Source organism: Onychostoma macrolepis, chromosome 23, assembly GCF_012432095.1.
Source record: "Onychostoma macrolepis isolate SWU-2019 chromosome 23, ASM1243209v1, whole genome shotgun sequence".
Taxonomy (NCBI): domain Eukaryota; kingdom Metazoa; phylum Chordata; class Actinopteri; order Cypriniformes; family Cyprinidae; genus Onychostoma; species Onychostoma macrolepis.
The window spans coordinates 15,683,781-15,711,506 of record NC_081177.1 but is presented as its reverse complement, the minus strand read 5'-3'; the positions used below and the strand labels follow the sequence as shown (position 1 = coordinate 15,711,506).

Sequence of the window (27,726 nt, the reverse complement as noted above, 5' to 3'; positions counted from 1 at the left end):
TCCGAAAAGGGCTCATTTTTTACTGAGAGAATATGCAAGCCATCTCAATAACCAAAGCCAGACTGCTTTTTTATGAAGTATGTAATCGTGGCTGCATGTAACATTATTTCTCAGAGAACTTTCTCTTCCTTGACTTATTAAATCTGCAAGTTTTTTTCCCCCTATCCCCTAGAGACGAAAAACTGAAAATGAGAAACTGAACAAGTGAACGTTTCTTTTCATATCTACTTTTTTCGGGGGTTTTTTTGTTTTTTTTAAAGGAGAGTGATCCTTTCATCTTTGTAAGGAAACAAAGGGTGGCTTGGGACAAAGCATTATCGAAGGCTACGGTTCGGGTTTTAGGATCCGTGCCTTGGGAAACAGGTCACTGAAGCGTTTTGAAGGCCATGAGGGCTTTACTGATGAGCCTGATCTCGTTGTCCTCCAGCCGGGCGCTTAGAAGGCACAGATGGAGAGGCGCTGAGAGAGAAGATCTGGAGGAAAAGCCCGCTTTCAAGGCCTGCGAAATTAGGCACCGATCCACTGTTTACACAGTTACGTGCCAGTTCAAGACGTATTTTAAGCTCTCGTTCTCAGCAGAGAAATCAATAGCCGGAAACGTTCTCTTAGAGGAGCTTCTACTGTAGGACACTTTTAGATTGGCACAGGAACACAGCAAGTCGGGAAAGTAACCTGCTTACTTCCCACTTCTGTTTTTATTTTCATTGGCTTAGCCGAGCAGTTGCATGTGTGGGTTTAAAAGAGATGTGTGTGGCACTCTGCTTGATTTCTGTCATGAAAAACATGCTTTGGAGTACTAATCATGGTCTTTTGATGCACGCTGTGCTTCATGTGTGTTTGATATGCGCTTCTCCCTGGTTGCCGCCTTCAGATGTGAGGCGGGATTATAGGTGAGCGCCAGAAAGAGGTTAGAGAAGGGTTGCGTTCAAATCGTTTCCCCCGGTCTCTTGCAGTTTACTAAAGCCATGAGACTGTCTGAGGGTCTCACCCTTGCTAAGTAATATTTAAGGCACAGGCTAAGTCTTTAGCTCTGTTTGTTAGTGCTAAACCTAGTGAGCTGCCTTCTGTCTACATAGTCATCTGCCTTCTAAGACAACATCTTAACTACCATGGAATCTTGTTAGTAACCAGTTTAGAACTTTCTGCGTGTGCACCATAGCAATAGCACTATATGACCATTTCAATGCAGTTTTTGTTAGCATGCTGCTAAGCTAACACTGTAAAAATGTTTAGCACTCACAAATTATACTGAAATATTTTTATTGATAATTATCAGTATTGACGTAAAATTAAGTTTATTATCAACATTCCCATCGTATTTATTTTATTTTTACTTAGCTTGTTGAAATGCGTTCTAGGATTGACTTTTTTAGAATTTCACTGAAACTAGGTATCTAACTGTTCTTTTTACTATTACTCTGCATTAATAATAAAAAATTAAGAATACAATTTTTGGTCAAATTATGCAGCCCTACAAACAAACCTAATGAAAATTAACCATTTGCTACATATAAACTCAAAAAAACATGGTTACTATAGTTAAACCTTGGTAACCACAAATTAACAATGGTTTACACTAACCATAGTTTAATCATGGAATTTGTAGTAAAACTGTGGTTATACAAATTGTAGTCAATACACCAAAAAGCCATGGTTACTACACTTTTACTATAATAAAACCATGGTTAATTTACACTTAGACACTTAGCAAACCTGGCACATTTTGTTTGTTTGTTTTTTAATAGCATTTTAAATCACAATTTTTATTAGAATCATAATTAGATCTTTTGTTCGCAAATCATATTGTCCTAACTATCATTCTTGAAAATGCTGCCTCTTTAAGCAGCTCAGTGTGTTTTGGAACACAGCAAATCTCTTCTCCCTTCAAGAAGCTCAATGATGTTAATTTTTTTTTTCTCATTATTTTGTCCTTATTTGTTCATATCATATTGGAAAAGAAAGTTATTTTTACGGAGAGGGACGTATTTGATTTATCTGAAGGCAGTATGATAGCTGTTTGTGTGCAATATTAAATGTATCTGAGTGTCTGTAATATTATTTGGAAACGATAGCATCTAATCCAGGAATAAATTACTGCGGTGACAACACCGTGTGTAGCACGGGTAGGGGCGCACAGACACACACACACACACACACACATTCTTAAAACAAACACTGAAGATGGAGGGGTTCTCATTTATATATACTGTACATACATGTCCAAAGACATACTCACAAACAAACAGTCAAAAATATGTAATCTTCTATACACAAACACTCACATACGCTGACCAGCATGCACCTGCAAACATTTGCTGTCACTCTGTCATTTTACCTCTCACACAATACTGAGTGTGCCTGAAGGGCTGCCCTTTATTTTGACATGTCTTTAATCTTAGTGTGAAAGTGCAAACACATCACGTTTACTCCTCTAGGATTTCTCAACCCTCCGCTATGGAGCCTAAGCATACAAATGTGCAGCATGTTTTTTTTTTTGTTTGTTTGTTTTTCGCACATTAAAAATTAATTAAATCAACATTTACTCATTCTCATGTCATGCCAAATCCGTTTGACATTCTGTAGCATACAAAAAAGATTTTAGGCACAGTGTTCACAGGTGCATTGTTCAAACTCCATTGTATGGAAAAGAGCAGCGTGAACATTCTGCTTAACATCTGCTTTTGTTTTATACAGAAGAAAGAACATCACTCAGGTTTGGATTGAAAATGAGGGTCATTGCTTTTACAGAATCTCCCCTAGAAACCTCCTTCATCTTTTTGTGCATAAATCTTTTACCTTTTCTATAAAAATTCCTCCTGATTGGGAAAAATGAAGCCTTATTTGGTGACGTAAAGTTCTCCTCTAGAGGACGGTGGGCTGTGCTGGTTCACTGCTGACCCACTTCTTCTTTCTCGTTCTCCTCTTTCTCTTTCCCTCTGTGTTGGCATCAAAAACAGGGCTCAGTCCCACTGTCCCTCGGCCCTCTGTCTACTAACTGCAGCAGTTAATGAACTTACTGTGGAACTACTGTGGCACCACTGAGAGTCCCAGCTACTCTCTTTCATGTTCATATTTCATATCTGTGCTGTAGCCCAGCACACTGAATTATTAACTAGAGCTCTCCCTTTTCTGGGATGATGCTTTGTGTTTTACTTGTCTGTCTTTTTTTTTTTGCCTTCTGTCTGTAGTTGAGGGAGGCTTGGTTAGTGATGCATGAAATGAGATGTGAGTAGTTAGTGTTCTGATTGGATGCTCTAATGAGCTGCATGTTTACAGCTGCAAAGTCAGAGTGCAGATCTGTTTAGCAAGCAGTTCGTAGAACATTTTCTCAGACCATCAGGTGTTATGGGTTGGGGAAAAAAAGGTTGTGTTTTGTTTCCAAAATCAACTATTTCTAATAAAGCATAGGTCACATACCCACTGCAGTGGTTATGGGTGTGAAATTCACATTTAAATGCAGGAGTGGATCTATAAAATTATTCTTCCGTATGTGAACAGAAAACTGGAGTCACTTAAAAACATGAATTTTTCTGATATAGAGATAATCGTAGCAACGGTTTGGTGTCTCACAGGTATAAAAGAGGAATGACATTTCACATGCACACTGCAGTGGTTATGGATGTGAAAACCACAATTAAATGCGAGAGTGAATCCATTAAATTATTGTACCGTGTGTGAACAGAAAACTGGAGTCACTCCAGATCCTGAAATGTTTGATATAATCACAGCAGCATTTTCAGTGTCTCACATGTGTAAACGCGGAACATGGATGGTGGTGGCAATTTCAGTGCAGGATCCGGATGTCGCTCTTGTAATAGTCAAAACACCATGTGTAGAGAATCCTGATTAAGCACTGGGAAGTGGAATGACATCTTGATTTAGCAGCCTTTACTCTTTCCCTTTCTCCTTGTCTTTCCCATCTTCATCTAAGTAGAATGATAACTTGTTTCTCTGCTTTTTGGGGCAGATCTTAACCTGGAGAGCCCCTGCCTGAAGAAGACCTGCGAGTTCGGAGCCGTGTGCGTGGTTAAGAACAGCGAGCCTGTGTGCGAATGCTCAGACGCGTGTCCACAGGACCAAGACCCTGTTTGCGGGAGCGATGGGCACACTTACAGCAACTCATGCCAAATGAAGGCCATGGGATGTGCCCTTCAGAAACAGATACAGATGCAGCACAAAGGACCATGTGGTGAGTCCTCACACACACACATTGATGCCACTCACTCCCTCACTGCCTTTCATCCCCGTCCACCCCCTGCACTTAAGCACTCCACCGATATTTCGAGAGAGGACTGTAATTTTCCTCCTCCGCAACCTTTTTTTGAAACGATGCACTTAAGTTAGAATTAAAGAGGGCAGCATCCTTCACAGTAATTGTTTGCATGAGTCATGGGTTTTTTGTCTGGCTTTTGTAAGCACGCTCCAGATAAGTCTGCAGAGGCCTGCTCGCCCTCCAAACAAACGCATGTTTATGTGTGTTCTTCACAAAAGGCTTGTAAATCATTTTCGATGGCTGTCTTTGTGCTTGGGAGGGGAATATTACGGGTGCTTTTTCTGCTAAACTTGGAGCCCTTTGTAAAGCCAGTCCCTTTCACTGTCGGCTTAAGTTCAGAGAGAATGAGGTGGGGCTATTGTGTCGACAGAAGTGTCATGTGTTTGCAGTTTATACATGTGTGTGTATTGGCTCTGCCTCCAGTGAAGAGTTCGAAATTGATGCCGGGGGTCATTTGGTAGCAGTAGAATTCATCTCAGATCGCTATAGGCCACGGTTGCCCTTTATTGCAGTGCCGCCTATCATGCTATATATGTTGCCAGATAGCAAATGACAAATGAGAGTGATATCTCTCTTCTCACAGGCTTCTGGAACATAAGCTTAACTACCCACAGAGATTTAACCCAAAGAAACAGGTTTGGTTGGGGCCAAACAAGTCAGTTTTCATGCATACATGGTGAAATCTTAAAACTGATGATTCAGGACTAGAAATAGAGGATTTTAGAAATGCTTGAGCTTGACAGATTTGTTTTGGAACGGCAAGCTTGATGTTCTATATGTAGAAGGTAATAATAGGCTTCCCACAATCATATAAAACCTGTAGATAAATGTAGATAATGGTAACTTTAGTATAGGGACCAGTCCACACTATTAACTAGTTAACTTATTAGCATGCCTGTTATTAACATATTGGCTCTTTATTAGTACTTATAAAGCACATTTTCTGCATTCTACATTCCTAATCCTACCCAGTAAAACTTAACAAATACCTTACTAACTATTAACTAAGCAGCACATTAGCAGTTTATTGAGGAAAAAGTCATAGTTAACAGTGGTAATATCAAGAATCTGACCTTAAAATAAAGTGTGTCCAAGATAATAAAAATGTTTTAAATAAAAATTAAATTATTTAAAATAAATAAATAAATAAATATTGAAAGCAATAAACTTAAAAATATATATTTAGATAAAATTTAGATAAAAAATAATTTGCTTTTGAATTATATATATTTTTATATTTATAAATACGTAAAATCCATCATGGGAACCCCATATATAATTAGAAATATGTAATTAGAAAGTAAATTATTTATTTTATAATATATTTAATTTAATTTTACAAGCTTTATCAAATGTATTAAAATGTTTACAGTTTATTCATTCATTCACTGAGAAACAACTGAAAACTAATCCAGTAAAAATTGTGGTTCACTTTTGTTTGGTCCAGTTTAGATGGTTAATCAGCTGAACTGCGAAATTGTGTGACTGATTTAGACCTGCTAGATCATGTTGGACAAGCAATTTAGAGATGATAGACCCTCTTTTAACCAGCTGTGGTATTCCATAAACAAGCTTAACCACCTTGAACAGAATTGACCTGGTTTTTCCAGCTGGAAATAATCATTGTAGTTTGAAAAAAATCCACTCATTACAGCATCACAGCAATGTTGATGGGTCCGGCCCCTCTCTGGAGCAGGTGTCAATGGAACGGGGCAATAAAAAGCGGCTGCAAACAGCTAACCATACAGAAGGAAATGTTGTTCATTTAGTGCTGTGTACACAGCCACACTCTCCACCACAAGTGAATTCTATTATTATCACCGTTAATTATCCAGGCCCATTCAGACCACAGCCTCTGCCTCACTAAGACCCCAGCTGTGTTTGTGTGTATTTGTTCGTGAAAGCTTGTATGTGGGTTGCTATTGATAGCAATGCACCCACATGAGTGGGTGTATGATGTGCTCGTGGCCAAATTTCATTTCATTTTCTTCACTCCGCATAGAGGGGAGACTCATAAATGCCCTTATCTTTATAGTTCAGGTGCAGTCTGATAGAGATATGACTGACGTTGTTTATTATTCTGATTTTTCCCTTACATTTGAGTGGCGGCTGACCTTGTCGCGCAGCTACGGGAAAGCGTGCGCTTGTAATGGAGTATTTGATATCTGCTCCTCTGAGAACCGATACGTATATGTTTATATGCAAGGAAATGAAAGAACAGCCAACGAGTCAGCAGCAAATAAGCACTTTTTACTGGTGATTGAAATGTTACTGGCCACAGTTGGGGAATATAGGTTACCTGCAAGACACTGAGCTGGAAGCGGAAGAAAAATCATCAGGCTGTGGAAGGAGTGAGAGGACAGTAAATAAAAACTAGGAAGAGATGAAGCAGACTAATAGAGCCAGTGCCCTTGCCCAAGCACCAATCGCCAGGGAATTTTTACGGCTATTCACAAAAACTGCTGTTCTGTACCTGACATTAACAATGTTCCTTCCTTTCTCTGGCCAAAAGAGAGCAGTTTACCACTCACCTTTAGAGGAATTGTTCACCCAAAAATGAGGTTTTTTTTTTCGTTTTTTTTTTGTGAAGAAAAACCACTTTTTCATTAGAATGAAACTGAATTCTGAACATTTAAACCATTATTCATAGAAGTTCTGAAAACATCCATTCTAGCTTTCCTGCACTGAAAAAAAGGTCTGATGTAGAAACATTTTTTACTTTAATTCATGACAAAAGGCAAGTAACACATTTAATTAAAGCTGAAGTTTTTAAGTAGAAAGACTGAAATAGCATTTTCTTGTAAAACATACACCAGTAATCTTGTGGTGGGGGTTAAGAAAATCCACTTTTGAATTCTGAACATTTGAACCATTATTCACTGAAGAAAAAAAAAATCTTTTTCTAAGAACATTTTTAGCATTTCACAATTAATGACAAATGCAAGTAACACAGTGGATTAAAGTTGAAACTTTAAAGTAGAAAGACTTAAATGGTGTTTTCTTGAAAATCATACTCCGATAATCTCCAAATCTTTTTTTCCCTACAAAATCTACATTTTTATTATAATGGAATTGAATTCTGAACATTTGAACCATTATTCACCGAAAAAAAAAAAAAAATTATGAAAACATTCATTCTAGCTTTCCTGAACTGAAAAAGTTAGATGTAGAAACAATTTTCACTGAGAAATTGGTAGTATTTCACAATTAATGACAATAAGCAAATAACATATTGAATTAAAGTAAAAAAAAATTTACTCCAATAACCTAAGAAAAAAATAATTGACAGAAGTAGCAATGATATTCTGAATTGATTTGATCCAAACCAAATGATTCATTCGCATATGAGGCTGATTCAGTTCTCAATGACTCAACAATGACTTTAATTTCAGTCTTTTTCAACACAAAGCTGCCGTATGAAGACATATATTTGACACCCAAATGGTACAAACCTTTTTTATACCTTTATGATACTTTTGTGGTGCTTTTGTGCTCTTCTTGAAGCTTGAAAGCTCTAGTCCCTATTCATTCATTGTAACTGCATACAAAAGAGAGAAACATTATTCAAAATGTTCTTTGTGCTTCGAATAAGAAAGAGCGTCATACAGGTTTTGAATGACATGAGGGTGAGTAAATGATGGCACAATTTTCATTTCTTCCCATAAGGCTAAGCTCTGCCCTAATGGCCTGTGTCTGTACTCGTATCTCGAGTCCAGCTCTATATGCTGGATCGCTGTTTGTATGTAACCGACTGCCGTATCTATTGCGCTCCCCTCTGCCGAGGCCGTGAAAGCATGGAAACATGTTGCAACTGATAAAGAAATGTCTTTATCACACATACTGATAAAGGAGAATACCAGCAGCCATGAGAATGTGATTTATCGGCCTGCATTGGACTGTCACGACGAAGCGCTCTTGGGCAGCCGGCTGGGCAGCATGCTGCAGCTGCTTTTAATAAGACGGCCGAGCACAGTCCCTGAGGTTGACTGAGCGCAGATCCTGAGCGGAGGTGAAGTCACTTTATTAATGTGCAATAAACAGGTTGGTAGAAGAGAGACGAGAGATTTATGCATGAGGACCTCTCTCCATTAACACTAAATCAGGTGCTGTTATTACCCCAGCACTAATTGAATGTGATAGCAGTTGCTCTAATGCAATCCCCCTGGTGTAATTGTCATCGGCCATGCTCCCTCCCTCCCTCTCTCCCAGTTGGAACCACATTTTGTTTTACTGATTAACTGGGCTCTCGGTAATCACAGCAAGATATCTGAGAACTAGGGATGTCAATTTAACACGTTAACTGTGATTAATTAAAAAAAAACATACGCACTAAAACCCTTAATCACACTCTCTGACCCATATATAAATTGTGTAATAAGGAAATAAATAGTACTAGAACAATTTAATATCTTCAGTTAATAATTGAATTGCATGATATTTCAATTAATATCACCAATTAGCATTTTGTATAAAGTTTAATACTATTAATTGTGTTTCATATTAATAATTATTATTATTTTAAATTCTTCATTTTGTATGTAATAATTTTATGATATCTAACATTTCTTAATATATAAGTTTAATATTAATATAACTGTAAATAAATATAAATAAGAAATTAATCAAATTTAATCAAATGTAATATTAAATATAACTGTAAAATGAATAATACATTTCATACATGATGTATAATTTATTAATATAAAATATATTCAAATGCGATTATCATATGTAATATAATTGTGTTTAATAATATGTGTATAACAACGATATATATATTTTTAAACACACATGCACACAAATAATGTATATAAATAAAAAAATCATGTAATGAATTCCATATATTTTATATATGATATAATATGTGATTTTCAATTGCATGAAATTAACAATTTATATATATATATATATATATATATTTTAATCATGTAATTTATTCCATATATCTTTTATATAAAATATATGGAATTAGTTACATGTTGTTGTTTTATATATATATATATATATATATATATATATATATATATGTATGTATATTCTATCATATTAATATTAGAATTAATTTCTTTGTATAAAATAGCTTAACTTGGGGTTTTCCTCAGTAAATATTGACATGTGGTTAATTAAATGCAATGTCATGTCATGGGGGGCTGTAACTGTGTCTGAAGGCACAACATAAGTTGAAATGGATGACGTTATAAGATGCTCTGCTGTGCCTGCATGTAAACAGAGCAGTGTTGCTCCCATCTGCATGATGGAAGGATGCTTTAGCCCAGACTTTGCAGAGAGATTTTAATAAAGCGGACAGGCGGCCGGGCAGCTGAGGCTGATCCTAGTGAGCGATGGTGTGTGAATCTGTAGCCTGAATCTCTCCGTTGACGTCACACTTCCTGTTCAGCAGATGAGTCCTGCACCAACTGCTCTTTTGGCGCGATCTGCGACGCTCAGACTGGCCGGTGCGTGTGCCCCAAAGGGTGTTTGGAAACACGGCAGCCCGTGTGCGGCAGCGACGGGGTGACGTACGAGAACGAGTGCAAGCTGAACGTGGAAGCCTGCACTAAGCAGCTGGATCTCAGAGTGGTGGCCCATGGAGAATGCAGTGAGTACAGAAAAACAACAATCAGTTCATCCATCACCTTCATACATGTTCACTCATCAGTCTGCGTTTGCTGCAAAAAAATCATTTTCTGTAGTATTTTTGTTTTGATTTCCAGTAAAAGTTTCTTTACTTTACAATATTGTGACAGATATGACTTTCTTCTGATGTATCTTGAACTAAGGTTATCTGTTTCGCTTGTTTTTTAAGAATTATGCTTTAAGCGAGAAACTTGACAATTTAGGAAGAAAAATAAACTTAATTCAAGATAAATGTTCTCTGAAAAGCTCTTGTGCAGTTTTACTTTCCAAGCAAATTATGTTTTGTTTTTTAAATTATTGAATTATGTGGTACTAGAAAACAAGACAAAATACTGATGAAGAAAATGTTTTGCAGTGCCGTTTTCTTGTCAAAACACAAGAAACTGTTTTAGCACTCTTGCCAAATCATGCATGCTACATGATTTTACCTGGTGCTTTTTTTATCCCATGTGAATGCGTTTGGAGTTTCAGGAGGACGTTTATTGAGGTGTGAGCATGTTTCTTGCATCTCTTTGTGTCTCAACTATCCTATCCTGTAATTTGTGTGTGTTGCGTGTGTGATCAGAAACCTGTGGCAGCACTGTGTGTAGCTGGGGAGCGCGGTGCGTGCAGAACAAGTGTGAGTGTCAGCAGTGCACGGGTCAGCCGTTGAAACTCGTGTGCGGCAGCGACGGCAACACTTACAACAATGACTGTGAACTGCGGCTGGCCTCCTGCAAGAAACAGAGGAAGATTGAGGTGGCCAAACCTGGCGTCTGTGATGAAGGTGGGTTTGTGTGTTCATGTATGCGATAAGATAAGTGAGGAGCTGAACTCCCTGTTATTTGCTGATTTTCACAGTTGTATTCAGGGCTAGCCGAGTTAATGCATTCACTCCAAACAGTTTATTGCGCCAATTTAACCACCTTGCATCGACTGCACTTAGTGACCCGTCATATTGAAGCATGAAATGCAGGCATCAGTATGCGCCTTGTGTTCTCTGTCTTTTCGCCGTAGATCCCTGTTGTGTCAGTGTTTGAGATTCAGTTTTAGATGCAGTTATAGATGGTACCATGCTTTCTACTTGTACTAACATTTAATAGTACATATGTATATATGTAATATTCACAATATATGCGCAATAAAACACACACATGAATATGCTAATGAGGCGCAATGGAGTGACGTCAACTCCCCTCTTCGACTGATTAATATTTCAAATGATTTTAAATGTTTTGATTCACGCTTATTATTTTTTAAAAATGTGTTATTAAATTTTAGATTTTCACTTATTAGTTTTTCGATCTGTGACCATTGTTTGCTATTCTGAACATTTTTTACATTTTGTGCAATATATTTGTACTTCTATTTTTACATTTTGGTTTCACGCTTATAATTTTTTTATGCGTGACTGCAATACTTTTGGCAGAAAATCTATCCCATAAAGTATCCCTGAGATTTTAAAATAAATATTTAATATATTTATTTAATATTAATTAAGTATCATTTTTGCATGTTCACGGTTCTGTGACGTTGGTTAACAGTCACATGACATGCAGGTAAACATAAAATATTTCATTTTTTAGTAAGTGTTTTATTTTGATTTGTGTTATTTTTTTTATTTTTTTTAATTAGCTTTTCATTAAACTCACGAACCTTTACGAACCCCAGTTTGGGAAACCTTGATGTAATGTAATGTTTTATGCACTTCATGTTGTTAATTACTATAAATGTAATACATTTTCTTACTCTTTGTATTTTTATATCAATATGGTACAAGATTGTCCAATATGATAAATGAGAAGTAATCAAAAAGTAGTCTTATTATTACCTAAAATGTGTAATTCAATGGATTACGTTACAAACTTCAATTTTTGTCATGTAAATTGAAATCAGTAACAGACTACAATTTAATCTACAAAGTACTCTACCTAGCTCTGTATATAATAAACTATAATGTGCCCTACCACTTTTCTGTATAGTCTTGATGTAATATCTCACTTAAGTCATTCCCAGCAGGCTGTTTGGCAGTAAAAAAAAAACACATTTTTCCCCTCTAAGTCTCATCAGACGTTTCTTTCCAGCTCTGTAAGCTGTGGAGGAGGTGCTGTTAAAGGCTGCAGGATCTGGGTCCGGTCAATAGATCCTGCCCAGAGGCCAGTGACACCTGCTTTGTCAATTTATTCTCTAGACTAGTGATGCAACACCGCAGCTGCTAAAACACATCAGCCGGCTGGTCTTTGTATTTAGAAGAATAGTGAACGGGGTTTTAAGTTGGCGAAAACTGAGCTATTTTGTCTATTTTACATTTAGCTTTCAAACACCGCACTCCATTTGTGTGATGGCTGGTATGATTTTGCGGTTGTGGGCACAAAATATAGTGTCAAAGTAAAACATTTTCTCAGAGGGGCCAAAGGGGCTGTTTATTTACACAGAGATGGTTTATTCATTTGTTTAGACCTGGCTTCAATACGCATGTTCATTAGTCATAAGAAAGAAATGGCAGTGTTCTCTCACTCTTTTATTTGGAGGTAATGAAAAATGACAGTGTTCCCTGCGTCTGGCCGTACTGGTGAATTTATCACCTGTTTAATTTCACACTCTGCTAGTCTGAAGTCAGCCTCATTGTAGACACAGACAAAGCGATATATGAGAGAACCAAGCATCACCTTGGGGCCGAGGCCCGCTTTTAATTGAATATACGTTTACTAAATAGGATTATGCATTGGAAATAGCAACATAATAGCATATGAAGCATCAGTACACGCTCCGGATCACCCACAGGAAGAGTGTTTGGGAGAGGGCAAACAGGAGAGAGTGTGCAGTCATCCGTTACACACAAGTATCTTCTCATAAAGAACTTCTGCAGGCTGTCAGGATGCCCTATTGCTCTTTATGTTGGCAGCATTACGATTACTCTAAGCTAGTGTCCAGGTCTTTCAGTAATGCCCATCTACAGGAGACAAATCACAAGTAAACAGAAAACAACCAACTAGGCCTGGGATTTATAGCTTAAAAAAGGTAACTTTTTTTTAGTCTATAAATATGTTTTTTTGTTCAATGTTTTGTTCATTTAGAAAAGAAAACAAGCTATTGTAGCCAACTGAATTATTATTATTATTATTATTTTTAAATAATTATAAAACACAGTAAACATCTAGTAAATGTGTCTACACATAAATAAAATATGTGAATATCTAATTAATGTTACGTAGGCATATCTTCCACAGTATTCTTCATAAAAATTATCACAAAAAACGTATATTTAATATTAATACATAGTATTAATAAGCGATATTTATCTACATATATTTAAAAATAAAACAAAAAAATTCTGAGCACTGATGAATTGTTGAATCAGTTTTGAATCGAATCAGTTTGAACTGATTGACACGAAATGAATCAAACTTTCCCATTCTATTGTCAGTTTTACTACTGAAGTCTTTAAGGAACAGTTTACCCAACAATGAAAATTTTGTCCGTCCAAACCTTTGACTTTCTTTCCTCTGTGGAGCATGAAAGACAATATTTCACGAGTTCACACTTACATGTAATAAATAGAATAAGGTTTATGCATATTTGGCGTGCTGTCCGAGGGGAGGGCTCCGAGCTCGGAACTTTGGCCCGAACCCAGAGTACCCCCCCCTACAGGTTAGGACAGGAATAGTTGTAAGTGCAGAGAAGGGGTGGTGGAGGGATGCTGGAAAACTGTCAAGGAACAGTATATATACACACCTCTTATCTTGTTAACTGGTTCATTACTGATTGTGCTCCTCTCGTGTTAATTAGGTTAATTATCTGAACGTGCTCCTCCCGAACTTTGTTAATAAAACATCATTTTGAGAAGGAATATTTTAGAAATGCCCACATAATGAATGTAAATCGCATCCAAAACAACATTAGACATCACTGACTTTTACTGGGTAGACAAAAAACATATTAATCAATGTATCCTTTTTTGTATTGAGAATAAGTGTAACATGAGATATTGTAACATGAGAATAAGTAAATAAGGGTGAAAATTTTGTTTTTTGGAGTAAATTTTGTTTTTAATGTTTTCAGAGTCATTAAAAATCATGTGATGCCTTTTGTCAAATCAAATGTCCCAAAAAAGTCACAATATTCACAGTTTTACTTAATTTTGTCACAAATAAAGTCATTGCACATATATTATAAATATTTTAGATATTGCCCAATCCTACAACTTACCATCCAGCTGATCTTGAAGGCCAAAGGTTGTGTTTGTGTGTGTGTGTGTGTGTGTGTGTGTGTGTGTGTGTGTGCAGATGTATACCCATAGTTTGAGATACAGAGGTCAACTACTTGTGATGAATGTGAATGCTGACTCTCGAGGGGAGAAATGAAAAAGAGAGCGAGGAAGAGAGAGGTAGACAAGGTGTGTGTTTGTGTGTGCGTGCCAAAGTGAAGTGTGACATTTAGAAGGCCTGTGTGTGTGTGTGTGTGTTTTCATGGGAGTTATGCATTCACAGTAAGGCATCCCAGCCACCTGCAACAAACTAGCAGTTAAGTCTGAAGGTCACTGTCCTTGCCACGCTCCCGCTTGACATTTTTTTTCTCCCCGTTCTCCCCATATCTCTCTCCTCTCCCCGTCATCTATCTCCTCATCGGCCAGAAAAACCTTTCACCTCTCGATGGTACCATCTGTTTTTTTTCTGCTGGAGTTATTCTGTGTCTGTTTACCCACTTTGCTTTCACTCTAGCTCGCTCTTTATTCCTTCAGCTCTCCGTCTTAATGGAAAACGCATGGCTAAATGGACCCCGTAAGTACATGATTGAGTTAAAGAGACGGAAAAGGGCTTTGAGGACAGCTGATGTGTACATCTTGGTGTTCGCTAATTGAAAGGTTCGCGTGCGGCGCGGGTGGCGGTAACATCAAAGGACCGAAACTAATTAGCACCTCCTCCCCCACCCGTATCCACTCACTCCACCAGGTTTATTTATTCACCTTTTTACGTTGCAGGTTTTTTTTTTTTTTTTTTTCTGCTAACGCACAACAGAACCGGGAACGTAAACGCTTTCATCTTGTGCTTAGCTTGCACAATTTGGCTTAGGTGGCCTGGAGAGCCTCGTATATGGAAATGATTGCTGCTGCTGCTCAGTGGTCAGGATTATCAGAGTCAGAGTTTAGAAACCTTCATTTAAGAATATTATTTACTGTATCGCTGATGAGGGGATGAGAGCATGCGTTGAATCTGTAATGGGTCTTTGCAGTGCAAAACTGCTTTGTGGCTTTGGAATTGCTTGTGGTATCAGGTCTGTTTCATACGCAAACACAAGCAGCACATTTATTTATATGCTTAAATTACAGTTTATACACTCTGAGTGTATAAGCAGCACGGTGCTGTGTAGAAGCTCTGCTGCAAGATGAGGTTTTTTTTAGCACTGAGCTCATTTTTACTGTGCAAAGTGTGCTTGACTTAGCAGAAAACACTTGAAAGTGCACTATAAATTTATCAACAATCTTTTCTTATCAATATAGGCTTTTATGAAGCAACATAACAATTATACAAACTGCGTGATCCCTCAGAAATTGTTCTAATATGCTGATTTGGTGTTCAAGAAACATTTCTTCTTATTATATATGTTAAAAACAGTTGTGCTGCTTAATATTTTTGCAGAAACTTTGACACATTGTTTTCAAGGTTCTTTGATAAATAGAAATTTTAATGAAATTAATACTTTTATTCATCAGGAGTGCATTAAATTGATCAATAATAACAGTAAAGACATTTTTAATGTTGCTAAATATTATCATAGATCAGTCAGTTAAAATATTTCAAAAACATGTTTTATATACAGTATATATATATATATATATATATATATATATATATATATATATATATATAGTATATTGTTATTGTTATTGTTATTGAGTCATTTGTGCTTCCCCTGTGCTTCAGACAGTTTGTAACTGTTTTCTCTGTTTGCTGTGCCTTAATAATAGGCAATTGGTGTGAAAAAAGAGAAAGGCTGTAATAATCATAGTCAAATGCTACATTCTTTCCCCTTGGAGTCTCTTGGCTGATCTTAACAAGACTCTGCCCTAAGGCGTAAATTCAGCTCAGCTCACATTAAGCAAAATACAGAATCTCTTCATCACAGCGTCGGATCGCTAATGCTCTGAAGCAGAAACCTGATGTCTACACAGTGAGTGCGTTTGCTCTCTGTATCACTATGGCCAGGGCTTCAGGCTTGAGTGCTTTCATTGTTTCCAGGCTGGGGCTAATGAATTGAATGGCCTCCATGAGTATCGACCCTGCAAGGCTGTCAGTGTGGATTTTTGATAAGACGTATCAGTGCTGGCCAACCCCTAGCCTTTACTGTGACCGGCTTCATAATCTGTTTAAGGAGATTTTTTATGCTAAGTGGCATTTCCACCTATGCGCAATCGATTTTCCCATCAGGGTGCACGAGGTTGCCCTACCCAGCTTTGCATGTGAAGAAAAGAACGTGTTTAACTCGCAATGGAGACGTGGGAAAGAGCATCCACAGGCATTTGGTCTTTCCTCATTAATCAAATCGATTGACTTGCGGATTTTGTGTTTCCCTGATGCTAATGATAAACTGGCTGATTAATCGCAATTAATTGCATAGTATCTGCAGAGATAAGACCCAAAGTTACCTCAAAATTGCAAAATATAAATATTGATTATTTAAATATTTTTTAAATTTATTTATTTATGAGATGGTAAGCTGAATTTTCAACAGACTTCAAATTTCAACTTCAGTCTTCAGTATTCCCGGTGGGGATAAAAAAAAAAACATCCTGCAAACCTACTCTGAAGTCCCGATCTGAATCAAATGATTCGCGATACGCGATCCGACTGTCACTGGGGGCGCTTTGAAACAGTGAATTCAGAGTTTCGTTGAATACTGTGTTCTTTAAAAAACTATGAATAAATTAAACCATCCCCCCCTCTGCTTTTTTCACAAATCGCACACTGTATATATATATATATATATACAGTATATATATATATAGGCATTAGGGATGTAACAATTACCGGTTTGACGATAAATCATGATAAAATTCCCCACGGTTAGTATTACCGTTTCATATTTTAATTATCATTAAAACCGTATTCGATTACCGCGATTTTAACAACTCACGATAAATAAATACTCTCCAGCATAATGCAAAGTTTTAAGTAACAGTCACAGCACGCAGAGTAGTTTCGTTTTGAGTGAAAACAGGGCGGAAAAGCTGGGAGGTTTTAAAAGAGTGCTAAGGGAATTATACAAATGAATATATGAATGAATTAATTATATAAATGTACCTCTGAAATTTCTGACTGTCTTCAGAAACGATTCGATGGCATTTTGTTTTCATCTTCGCTCCATGTATTACCTAAAGGAAGTGTTCTTAATCGCAATACTGCTTTGTCCACGGAATTTACGGGAAACCGGCGGTTTCCATTTTCCATCAGCGCCACCTGCTGTCAGAGAGTGGATTTGCAGAGACTTATATTTACATTCAGTCTGGCCAAAAACGGACCAAATTTGCATGCCCTGATGAAAAACAAGCTTATGTGGATTCTACACATTTAAACAATTCAGATAAGCTATCTAGAATTATTTATGGAGCAGATAAAATACATATAATCATTTATTAATCAATTATCATTTTGACTTAACCCTTTTCTTTATTTAAAGGCTGAAATGTAAGGTTTACCTTTTATGAAACTTTTTCTTTCTTTTTTTTTATTTGAACATTTACATTAGATATTTGAACATGCTATTAAACTGTTGTTAGACAAGTTGTCATTTAAAATCTGAACATCATTGGTAATTTTATTGTTTTAGTGATTATGCAAACAAAAAGTCATTTTATTTGTTGTTTGCTGATTTTTAAATATAAAACTTGGTGAAGTGATTTATGTGCCGGTACTTTTGAACATCTCCAGCACATTTTAACTATACCGTGATAATACTGATAATAACCGTGATCATTTTTGTCACTATAATCGTGATAAGAAATTGTCACACCATTACATCCCCATAGATACAGATGTATAGATATAGAATTTTTTCTCAGCAAATACATTTTTTTCTTCCCTTAATGAAAGCAAACACGCAGTTATGAACTGCAGCAAGTATTACACTCTTTTTATTAGAGCTGCACAGCAACTTTCATTAAAAATAACAAACGGTAATGCTCTGTTACAAAGAGTGGTGCTTTATATCTCCAGCAAGTCAGCTTTGTTGACTAATGAACTTTAATTCTAATTAAATAGGCTAGATAAGAGTGTGTTTAATGAGGCGACTCATCTGAAGAAAAACCCTCACAATTTCCTCACCCATAATCCCCAAAGTTTGGATCCTGGAGAGAATCGAGATTTATCCGTCTGGGTTTCACATAGAGAAACTAACCCTGAACTCGCACCGAGACTAATTGCACCCGACATAATGTAGTGTGATTACTGACGTCATGCAAGATAACCGTGAAACACCCGTTTACGATGATTTCCTGTGTTAGATAACAAATTGTCAGTTATTTCACTTCGAATCGAAATGTGAGAGACACTTTGCTGGTGGCACACTGGTGTCTTGTTTAATTTATTTCGCTAGTTGCTGGGTATTTCCATAGCTGGTCATTATCTTGTTCTTCCAGCAGTGCCTTTGCTTCAATCTTCACTCCAACGTGAAGAAAATCTCAATATTTGCTGCTCCATACGCGCTAAATGTCTGAATACTTTGCCAAGCACTGTCCATTAATTCTTGGCAGCAAAAGTTAAAACAAGATGCTTGAGTACCTGGGAATATTTTTATTTTATTAGAAGACAATGTGCGGCATACTGATATGCAAATATGTGTTTGCATGAGGTCCCCAGTGTCTGCGTGTCTTATTTGTCTTTGCTCTTTGTGACTTCTAAAGTACTTACCCGCTGTTACGCTCAGATCGCAGGTCTCGTGTGAGATTGCTTGTTTATCTCCCTGCAATCAGTGTTAGTGATTTTATTTGTTCTTTTATATGGTGTAAATTGAGGTTGTGCATGGGTTATTGCTCTTTGTGTGGACAAAGCTACATTTGGGGACCTGCCTTGTGTTTCTTATGAGGAAAACAACTGTGTATGGGTGTTTGTGAGACACAATGTGTCGGTACCTCATCATTTTTACATTTAGATTACCTTTGCTATTATCTAATGGTCATCAAAGTTCATTTTAATATATATATATATATATATATATATATATATAAAAAGAAATGCTATATTTTGTTTTGATAAGCATTAAACGATTTATTTTATTTTAGTTTTTATAAAATTTTAATTTAGTGTTTTTGTTTATTTGTTTGTTTGTTTTTTAATTTAGACAAAATATTATAGAATTTGATGCTGGCCGTTTATTGGTTATATCTAGTTATGTCTCCAAATGAATATTATAGAATTTGATGCTGGCCGTTTATTGGTTATATCTAGTTATGTCTCCAAATGAATTTTTCAAACTATACATTACAGTATAATATTGTGGTACCTAAATTTACTTGTAATACTTGTTTTTTATTTAGTTTTATTGTTTTTTTATTTATTTAGACAAATGGTTTGGATATTTAATATGGATATTTTTATACATATTTTGCATGTTATTTATGAATTTATGTTAATTAAGATATTTTAATATTTGTCTTTTTAAAGATGTATTTATCACAGTTTTTTTTTACGTGAAATAATAAAGACAAAAAAAGGTTAAAATGGTTAAAAACTTCTGAAATTTTAATATAGACAACAATGTTATGCATCAACCACCCATAAATGGACTAAATAATCTTATTTTGCATTTAAAAATGCCAGACACATGGGTTTTGGGTTAGAATTAGTATAACAATTGAGTTTTATTTTAAAAATGTATTCATCAGAGGTTTTTTATGAAATAATAGAGAAAAAAATGAAAATGTTGTCATAGTTATGCATCCGCCCCCCCCAAAAATAAACGAAATAATCTCATTTCATACTTAAAAATGTTTGCGTTAAGGGTTTGAGTCAGAATTAGTATAATGATTGATTTACATTATGGACAGTTCAAATCAATAAAGGGTCTATGAAGTAAACAAGGGTATTTGTGTGTTCCAACAGACTGTGGTTCAGGAGGCTCAGGTTCAGGATCTGAAACCTGCGAGCAGGATCGTTGTCGACGATATGGCGGATCATGGGATGACGACACGGAGGATGACCGCTGCGTGTGTGACTTCACCTGTCTGACAGTGCCGCACAGCCCAGTATGTTCATTCACACGCCTCGCCATTTCCAATCAAAGAGAGTGCCGCCCAAGCATTTGACTTGTTAAAACGTGTGCTAAATCTTGTTGAATCCATTAATCGCGCCGGGTTAACCTCGCTGTGAACATTTGCAGGTGTGCGGCTCTGATGGGAACACATACACCAACGAGTGTGAGCTGAAGAAGGCCAGGTGCGAGAAGCAAATGGACTTGCTGCTCCAGAGCCAAGGTCCCTGTCCTGGTAAGAGAGCACCTTTTCTTTTCTCTAATATTTATGTTTTCCTCAGTGATCTGAAGAATAACACTCCAGGAGCTCTGACAGGATGGTTGTTGGAGTCACTGCAGCAGAATGCAGTGTTTCTTTGAGCTTGTGTAGTCCGGACCTGAGAATCTACCACAGAGAGAGGAAGAGCATGGCTCTGTGATCAGAGCAGTGTGAGATTCCCTCAGGCTTCAAGCCTAGCTTGACTTCAGTTGCGTGCGCACATGCGCGCTCTTTTCTCTCTCTCTCTCTCTCTCTCTCTCTCCCTCGCTCGCTGCACCCCTCATCCTTTATCTATGGTTTTCTCGAACTCTGAGTTTTCTGCTTCAGAGCCTCACAGGCCCTCTAGCCAGATCAGTCATGCTCCTTCAGTGGCCGTGGAAAATAAATCCTTTTGGAGAACTTTCAACCGGTGTGAGGAGCTTTTGGCATCTGCTTCCCATTGGCTCAGCTCAGATCAATGGAAATCTCATCGGGCCCTGCATTTGATATGCACGCTGCAGTCTCTCCTCCCCCAGTTTCTGACCCGTGCCTTTGAGAGCTGACGGGCCTCCAGAGCACCTTGCTGCTTTTTGCTAATTGGAAATTAGGTCTCGGTGACCTCTAGACAACCTTGCACTGAATCTCCTTGCAGTGAAGATCAGAGGATGCTGTAAGCTGCCTCTTGCAATATGTTGGCTGATTGTGACGCTCAGAGGAGATACTGAGCTGTGCTAGGCAAAAAAGCTACTAAACTGATATTTATAATATTTATACTTTTGCCGTTTTCAATATGTATTTCAAAATGTATGTACTTGTACTATGTTTTTTTAAAAGTCAGAATAACCAGAATTTCTACCAAAAAGAACCTTTGTGCCTGATTAATTTAAAAATGTTTAATGTAAAAATGAAAAACAAGTCAAATCTAGTAATATTTAGTTAGATACAGATATTTAATGTATGTAATTTGATATACAGTATAATATTATTTAATTTCATAATGTTTCATAATGATTGAAGACTCAAAACAACTAGTGTTATTTTAATATTACTTATGTACTCCCATAGTATTTAGCAATATTTTGAAATAGCTTTTATTTTTATATTTTCAGTTTTCCTTTTAATTGTAGTTTATTAGTAAATCTTCTTCCACTTTTAGTGATTTTAATGTGCTTTTGTCATTTTTCTTATCTTTATACTATCTATTTTTTTTTATTTTAGTTTTAGTCATTTTAGTACTTAAACTTCAACTTATTTTATTTCTGTTTGTTGCCGAGATGAGTTTTAAGTGTACAATTTCTTTTTTGGACGTTTTTCATCTAGTATTTATATTTTATGTAGCTTTTTTCCAATTAACAAACATGTTTTTTAATAGTTTTAGTTTTAGTTAACCGTAACAAAGCATTGAGTTGTTTAGATAATTGAAGATTTACAGAATATTTTCAATTCTGAGACAATGATTTATTGAAAAAAATTGTTTAAATCAGCATCAAAAGCATGAAAACATATGATATATATCCAGCCCTAATATTCAGATGTTCCTCGTCAGTCTTCATTTCAATATAATGTGGTGTGGTCATTTCAATTTAGTACGGAGAAACAAACATTCCATTTTCTGTAAAAACATTTTTTGTAACATTGACATTGTGATGTTCCCACAGTTTGGTAGGTGATCTTCACCCCATTATATGCCATTATCATCACCAATAATCTACGATTCTTTTATAAAAATAAACATCTAAGCTGATCGGCCTCGCTTTTAGCAGAACCTTGTTGGTGTCAGAAAGGATTGTGTTGTAGAACAATCGAGTGTCGAAAGAGGATGGTGAAGAATCGCAGTGAGATGAGAAGGATCAAATTAAAAGCACCTTTTTCATAATGGACTCAGTGCAGAGAGGAGAAGTTTAATGAGGTGTGGACAGAACCCATCTCTGGAGCCACAAAATGCTGTGAAAGGCACGGTGACACATCACTATTATACCCCAGGACGTGTACGCTCACGCCGACGGCCCCCTGATTTACGACAGCCTAGTCCTTCTAGCTCCGAACTCGAAACCACAAACCTGTCGCCTCACAGCCATTCAGTTCAATGGCCTAGAGAAGAAGCGCTCGAACAGAACAAGTATGGAAAGACTGGGAAACAAATGACAGCACAGATAAGACAAATAGGCACCTGCCATCTGCCTCCGGCACAACGTTATAGTTAAACACCGCAACAAACTTCCTCCGTATGTGAGCCGGGAACGCTAAAATAGTATAATTAGGTTATAGCGAGAGTGGACTGACATCAGCGCGTCCTGATTTGCGCTCTTGTGCATTTGCGTCCATAAACCCGGAGTCCATAAATCTTTGTTTGACATTGCGGCGTAGGTGTAAACGGCGCTATCTGAGACGAGAACAAATGGAGAGAACAGGCCCCTGAGAATGTGTCAAATGTCACCCACCAGACATTCAACGAGAGGTCTATTGTTTGTTTTCACGGCTGGTAATAGCATCATTTTTTCCTGATTTTGAATTGGTGTCAGGAATTGTAAATAGAATTGTTATCTGGCAGCCAGATGCAGGCTCTCCCACCTCTGCTCCTTAAGCGATTCTTATTGTGTTGTACTAAATTGCATTTCAGCTTGGATTGTTTAGTTTAATTTGTCTTAAGAACGCTGTGGGTCTCAATATGTCTCTCTCTCTCTCTCCCCCACCCACCCCTGTTTGCTCTGTATCTTCTCTCTAGCTATCATATCAGCTCCTCCAGAGCTCGTCGCCTCCCAGCACTGTAGCAAAACTGTTTACGGATGTTGCCAAGACAATAAGACCACTGCCCTTGGTGTTGGACTGGCTGGGTGTCCTAGTACGTATAACCGCCATGAACCCTTATCTATCAACTAGTTAAATATCAGACATAAGCTAGGCCAAGCACATTTATTTAAAGAAATGAAACTTTTTATTCAGCAAGGACATATTAAATTGATCAAAAGTGACATTATAGACCTTTATAATGTTACTAAAGGTTTCTATTGAACTTTTTTCGTTTGAATGCTGTTCTTTTGAAATTTTTTGAAGAATTCTGAAAAAAAATGCATCGGAGATTCCATTGATAACATTGAACATTGATAATAGTAAGAAATATTTATTGTGCTGCAACTCAGCATATTAAAATTATTTCTGAAGGATCATGTGACACTGAAGACAAATTCAGCTTTGCCATCTCAGGAATAAATTACATTTAATATATATTACAATTAATATTTCACAATCTTATTTCATTATATTAATAGTGTTTGTAGAGGTCTTAAACACCGTCTTAAACACATTAAATGATAAAAGCATGGATGTAGGAATGATTTGACATGGGGAAAGGGAATGTTATAGAGATGACATAACATTTCTACAATATTTGCTGAATGAAATAAGTGTGTACTGGGCATTTGTTCATTTGATCCAGGCAGAGGCTTCTGCTTGATCCTGACATGTTATACAAATTTTTATCTCCACAATGCCAATTCTCCTGCAAAAACTCTTGAACTATAAGCATAACAATTCATAATAATAAATATTCAAAAGTAATTATGTTTAATTATGCAAAATGTGAGTGGATGAACATTTACTTTTTCAAGTTGGGATGAACCAGTTTTAAAATTCTGGCCAATTCCAAATGCTTATTTTCTTATTATGGCCAATTATAGATAAATGGGCAATGTGCTGTTGCGGTTTGCAACCCTGACAATAGTGCTCTCAAATGATTAATCGTGATTAATCGCATCCAAAATAAACGTTTTTGTTTACATAATATACAAGTGTGTACTGTGTATATTTATTATGTATATATACCGGTAAATACAAACACATGCATACTTATTTAAGAAAAATATTTTGTTTATATATTAAATATATTTATATATAATATAAATGTATATACATGTAAATATTTTCAAAATATATACTGCATGTGTGTGTATTTATATATACATAATAAATAGACACAGTACACATACATATATTATGTAAACAAAAACGTTTATTTTGGATGCGATTAATCGCGATTAATCATTTGACAGCACTATCTGACAACAGTCCAAAATGTCACTTAACTGTGTATTAAACGTAAAATATGTTACAACTGATTGCAATTGTGTAGTTCACGATTTCATGTCGCATCCCACATGCTGTCAACTTATAGATTGTGTCCGTTTCTTCTTTAGGTGTGTGTCAGTGTAATCATTACGGCTCATACGGAGGCACCTGCGACCCGTCCACCGGCCAGTGCTCCTGTAAACCCGGCGTCGGGGGACTCAAGTGCGACCGCTGCGAGCCCGGGTTCTGGAACTTCCGAGGCATCGTTACGGAGAACATGAGTGGCTGCACACGTAAGCGTTCCTCTCTTCTCTCTTTCCTGGTGATTTGCTTTCGGGGCATTTTCTGTTAAATGTGTTAAATGTTCCTTTCTAATCCGAAATCCGAAGTGACAACCCACTCGTTTAACGTGCGCTATCCTTCCAGCCTCAAATGCGATTTCTGTCAAAACAAGCATTTTGAGTTAAGCCTCCGAGCCACCGCGGGTAATGGGAACTGCGAGAGAGTGCAACGTGGCTTGACCTATAAGTTCTGCCTACAGACCAATAAAGCTCTGATGCACGTATTTGTGTGTTTGTACGCTGCTACAAAGCCGAGGATAGAAAAACAAGCGTGATTGAAACAGTTTGTGCTCTGTCCCTGGGGTCCTCGGAGCATTAGCACATTCTGTAGCCACGTTCGCTCTCACCCCAGGGCTTCTTGACCCCGCTTTGAACTCCACCAAGCTGCGGTCACTGACACAGAGCGAGCGCTATTGCTGTAGCTGTGGGGTCACAGATTGGAGCAGCTTCAGATTGCCTGCATGCATTTGGCGGATGTGTGGATGTTTTTGTCAGAGTGAAATTGAAGAGAAAGAGACAAGGAATCTAATCAAAACTGTTCAAGCAGATAAGGCTGACAGCCCTCTCTCTCTCTCTCTCCCTCTCTCTCTTCATCAGCGTGTAACTGTGATGGAGTGGGTTCGGTTCGTGACGACTGTGAGCAGATGTCAGGACTGTGCTCATGTAAGCCTGGAGTCAAGGGCATGAAATGCAACGTGTGCCCCGACGGCAGCAAGATGGGAGCCAACGGCTGTGACAAAGGTAACGCCGGGATTTTAATTAGCACAAAACTCAGACAATCTCTCCAGGATTGCAGTTCTAATGCAGCTAGGTTGTGACTTTATGACTTATAATTAGGTCTGTTTTTCCCAATGTTGGGCATGTGTAGAAATAATACAAATTACGGCACTGGTTAATTAATAGTCTTTGTTAATTAAAAGTGTTCTGACAAATAAGGCTTTTAGTGTCAGAACCATGGCATAGTGGTAAGATCTCAGAAGGATGTGGGTTTGAATCCGGCCGTATGTTTGAGATGGTCTGGGGTATCGATTAACAATATATCTCTACCAGTTGTTATTAATATTATTTATATCCTTTTGATATATATATACTGTAGAGTGATGATTATATGCCCAGTTTTTTGTGTTTTTAATCCTTAAAAACACTTAATAACACTGTTAAATGTAATATTTTGCAAGCCTGAAAATATATAGATTTTTATACATTATCACTTGTAGCATTAAAAATAAAAATATATATATATATATTCTGACAAAATATTATAGAATATATATTTCTATATTATAGAATTATAGAATTTTCATTATGTGAAATTATTTATTTTTAAAATCTTATTTAAATATCTATTAGTATCTAATAAGATATTTTATTTAGTATCTATCATGCTAAAATAATTGTTTTATTTGAATAATTGATTTCATTTTAATGATGAATTATTAATTATTATAATTATCTTAAAAGGCTGAGACTACAGTATGCTATTATGTACATTAAATGTAGAAAGCCCATTAAAAAAATCATTAAATTCCAAATAATTAGCTACTTTATACTAAATATTGTGGCATCAAGTATTTTCTGGTATCATTAACAAATGATTGTAAAACTATGTTTTAATATGTTCTACATTCAACTATATGCTAATGTAATTAAGTCAATGGAGTTCAAAGTTGAATCTTCAAATGCACACCAGGGGTGACAGTGAAATGCTATCCTGATGTCACCCCCTGTGTTGGCATGGTGAGTAGAATGAAGTCACCGTCAGCTATTGACAGGAAGTGAACAGCTTAATGAACTCAATAGTCCCAATATAGAAGTGTTCATGCAGCGTTCCTGCCAGATAAAAGCTGCCACATGAAAGTGCAGAAGAGGAAGCCAGTCAATGCTGCAGGCCAGGCAGTGCAGCCCAGCGCTCTGATGTCAGAGTAAAGAGTAGACTTCTGTGGCAGGCAAGGTCCCGGCTCTGCTACTGATGCAAGTCCATCTTTCTGATGAATATCTGTGGAGGAGGTCGCAGGCTTCATATCAGAAGTGGATTAACAAGTAGCCCACACTGAAATGACCAGCATATATTGTATTTTGTGATGCTGGTTTCCCACATGTTTATCCATGTGTGTTAGCTTTCAGAAACCCTTAAATGTTCAAATATCAGTTATTAATTAACCAGAGGCCAATCTGTTCCACAGGACCTGAGGCACCCAAGTCCTGTGATGAGCTTGTGTGCCACTTTGGGGCATCATGTGTGGAGGTGAACGGACAGGCTCACTGTGAGTGCCCGTCGCCAGATTGCGATGAGAAAAACAAGACCAAGGTGAGCTTGCATAAGCCACAGATCCACACTGTACACCTACTCTAGTGATGAAGATTTCTTTTCTAATAATAGACATGGACATGTTTGTGGACAGGTATGTGGTTCTGATGGGGTCACCTATGCAGACCGATGCCAGCTGAGGACCATCGCATGCAGACAAGATAAAGAGATCACTGTGGAGCATTTAGGCCAGTGCAAAGGTGAGATTAGCCTCTTGAAATCAGATTCTTTATCTGTTTTTTTGCATATAGACATCTAAGAAAGTGTGAATGATAAATTATGACCCTGGACCACAAAACCTGTCATAAGTAGCATGGGTATATTTGTAGCAATAGCCAACAAAACATTGTATGGGTCAAAATTATCCATTTTTCTTTTATGCCAAAAATCATTAGGATATTAAGTAAAGATCATGTTCCATGAAGATATTTTGTTAATGTCCTACCATAAATACATCAAAACTTAATTTTTGATTAGTAATATGCATTGCGAAGGACTTCATTTGGACAACTTTAAAGGTGTTTTTCTCAATATTTTGATTCCAGATTTAGCGGTTTTACAAGGTTTGTTTGGGTAAACTGCATGGCCCATATTTAGGAATGGGGTCACTGTGTGTGGGATGGGGTTTTGATGCGGGTGT

General features: G+C 37.0%; 1 protein-coding gene across 8 annotated transcripts in view; it reads left to right on the top strand.

Moving 5' to 3' along the window:
• agrn (agrin) overlaps positions 1 to 27,726 on the top strand; it is a 261,211-nt gene that overhangs the window by 187,873 nt on the left and 45,612 nt on the right. For 6 of the 8 annotated variants that reach the window (XM_058764049.1, XM_058764048.1, XM_058764052.1 and 3 more), the window contains 10 exons: positions 3,968 to 4,189; positions 9,672 to 9,872; positions 10,476 to 10,676; positions 19,987 to 20,129; positions 20,264 to 20,369; positions 23,098 to 23,214; positions 24,566 to 24,730; positions 25,376 to 25,519; positions 26,962 to 27,086; positions 27,181 to 27,286. In XM_058764049.1, coding sequence (XP_058620032.1) covers positions 3,968 to 4,189; positions 9,672 to 9,872; positions 10,476 to 10,676; positions 19,987 to 20,129; positions 20,264 to 20,369; positions 23,098 to 23,214; positions 24,566 to 24,730; positions 25,376 to 25,519; positions 26,962 to 27,086; positions 27,181 to 27,286 — 1,530 coding nt within the window. The remainder of the gene's footprint in view (positions 1 to 3,967; positions 4,190 to 9,671; positions 9,873 to 10,475; positions 10,677 to 19,986; positions 20,130 to 20,263; positions 20,370 to 23,097; positions 23,215 to 24,565; positions 24,731 to 25,375; positions 25,520 to 26,961; positions 27,087 to 27,180; positions 27,287 to 27,726) is intronic. The other 2 variants (XM_058764050.1, XM_058764055.1) reach the window with 1 other exon arrangement.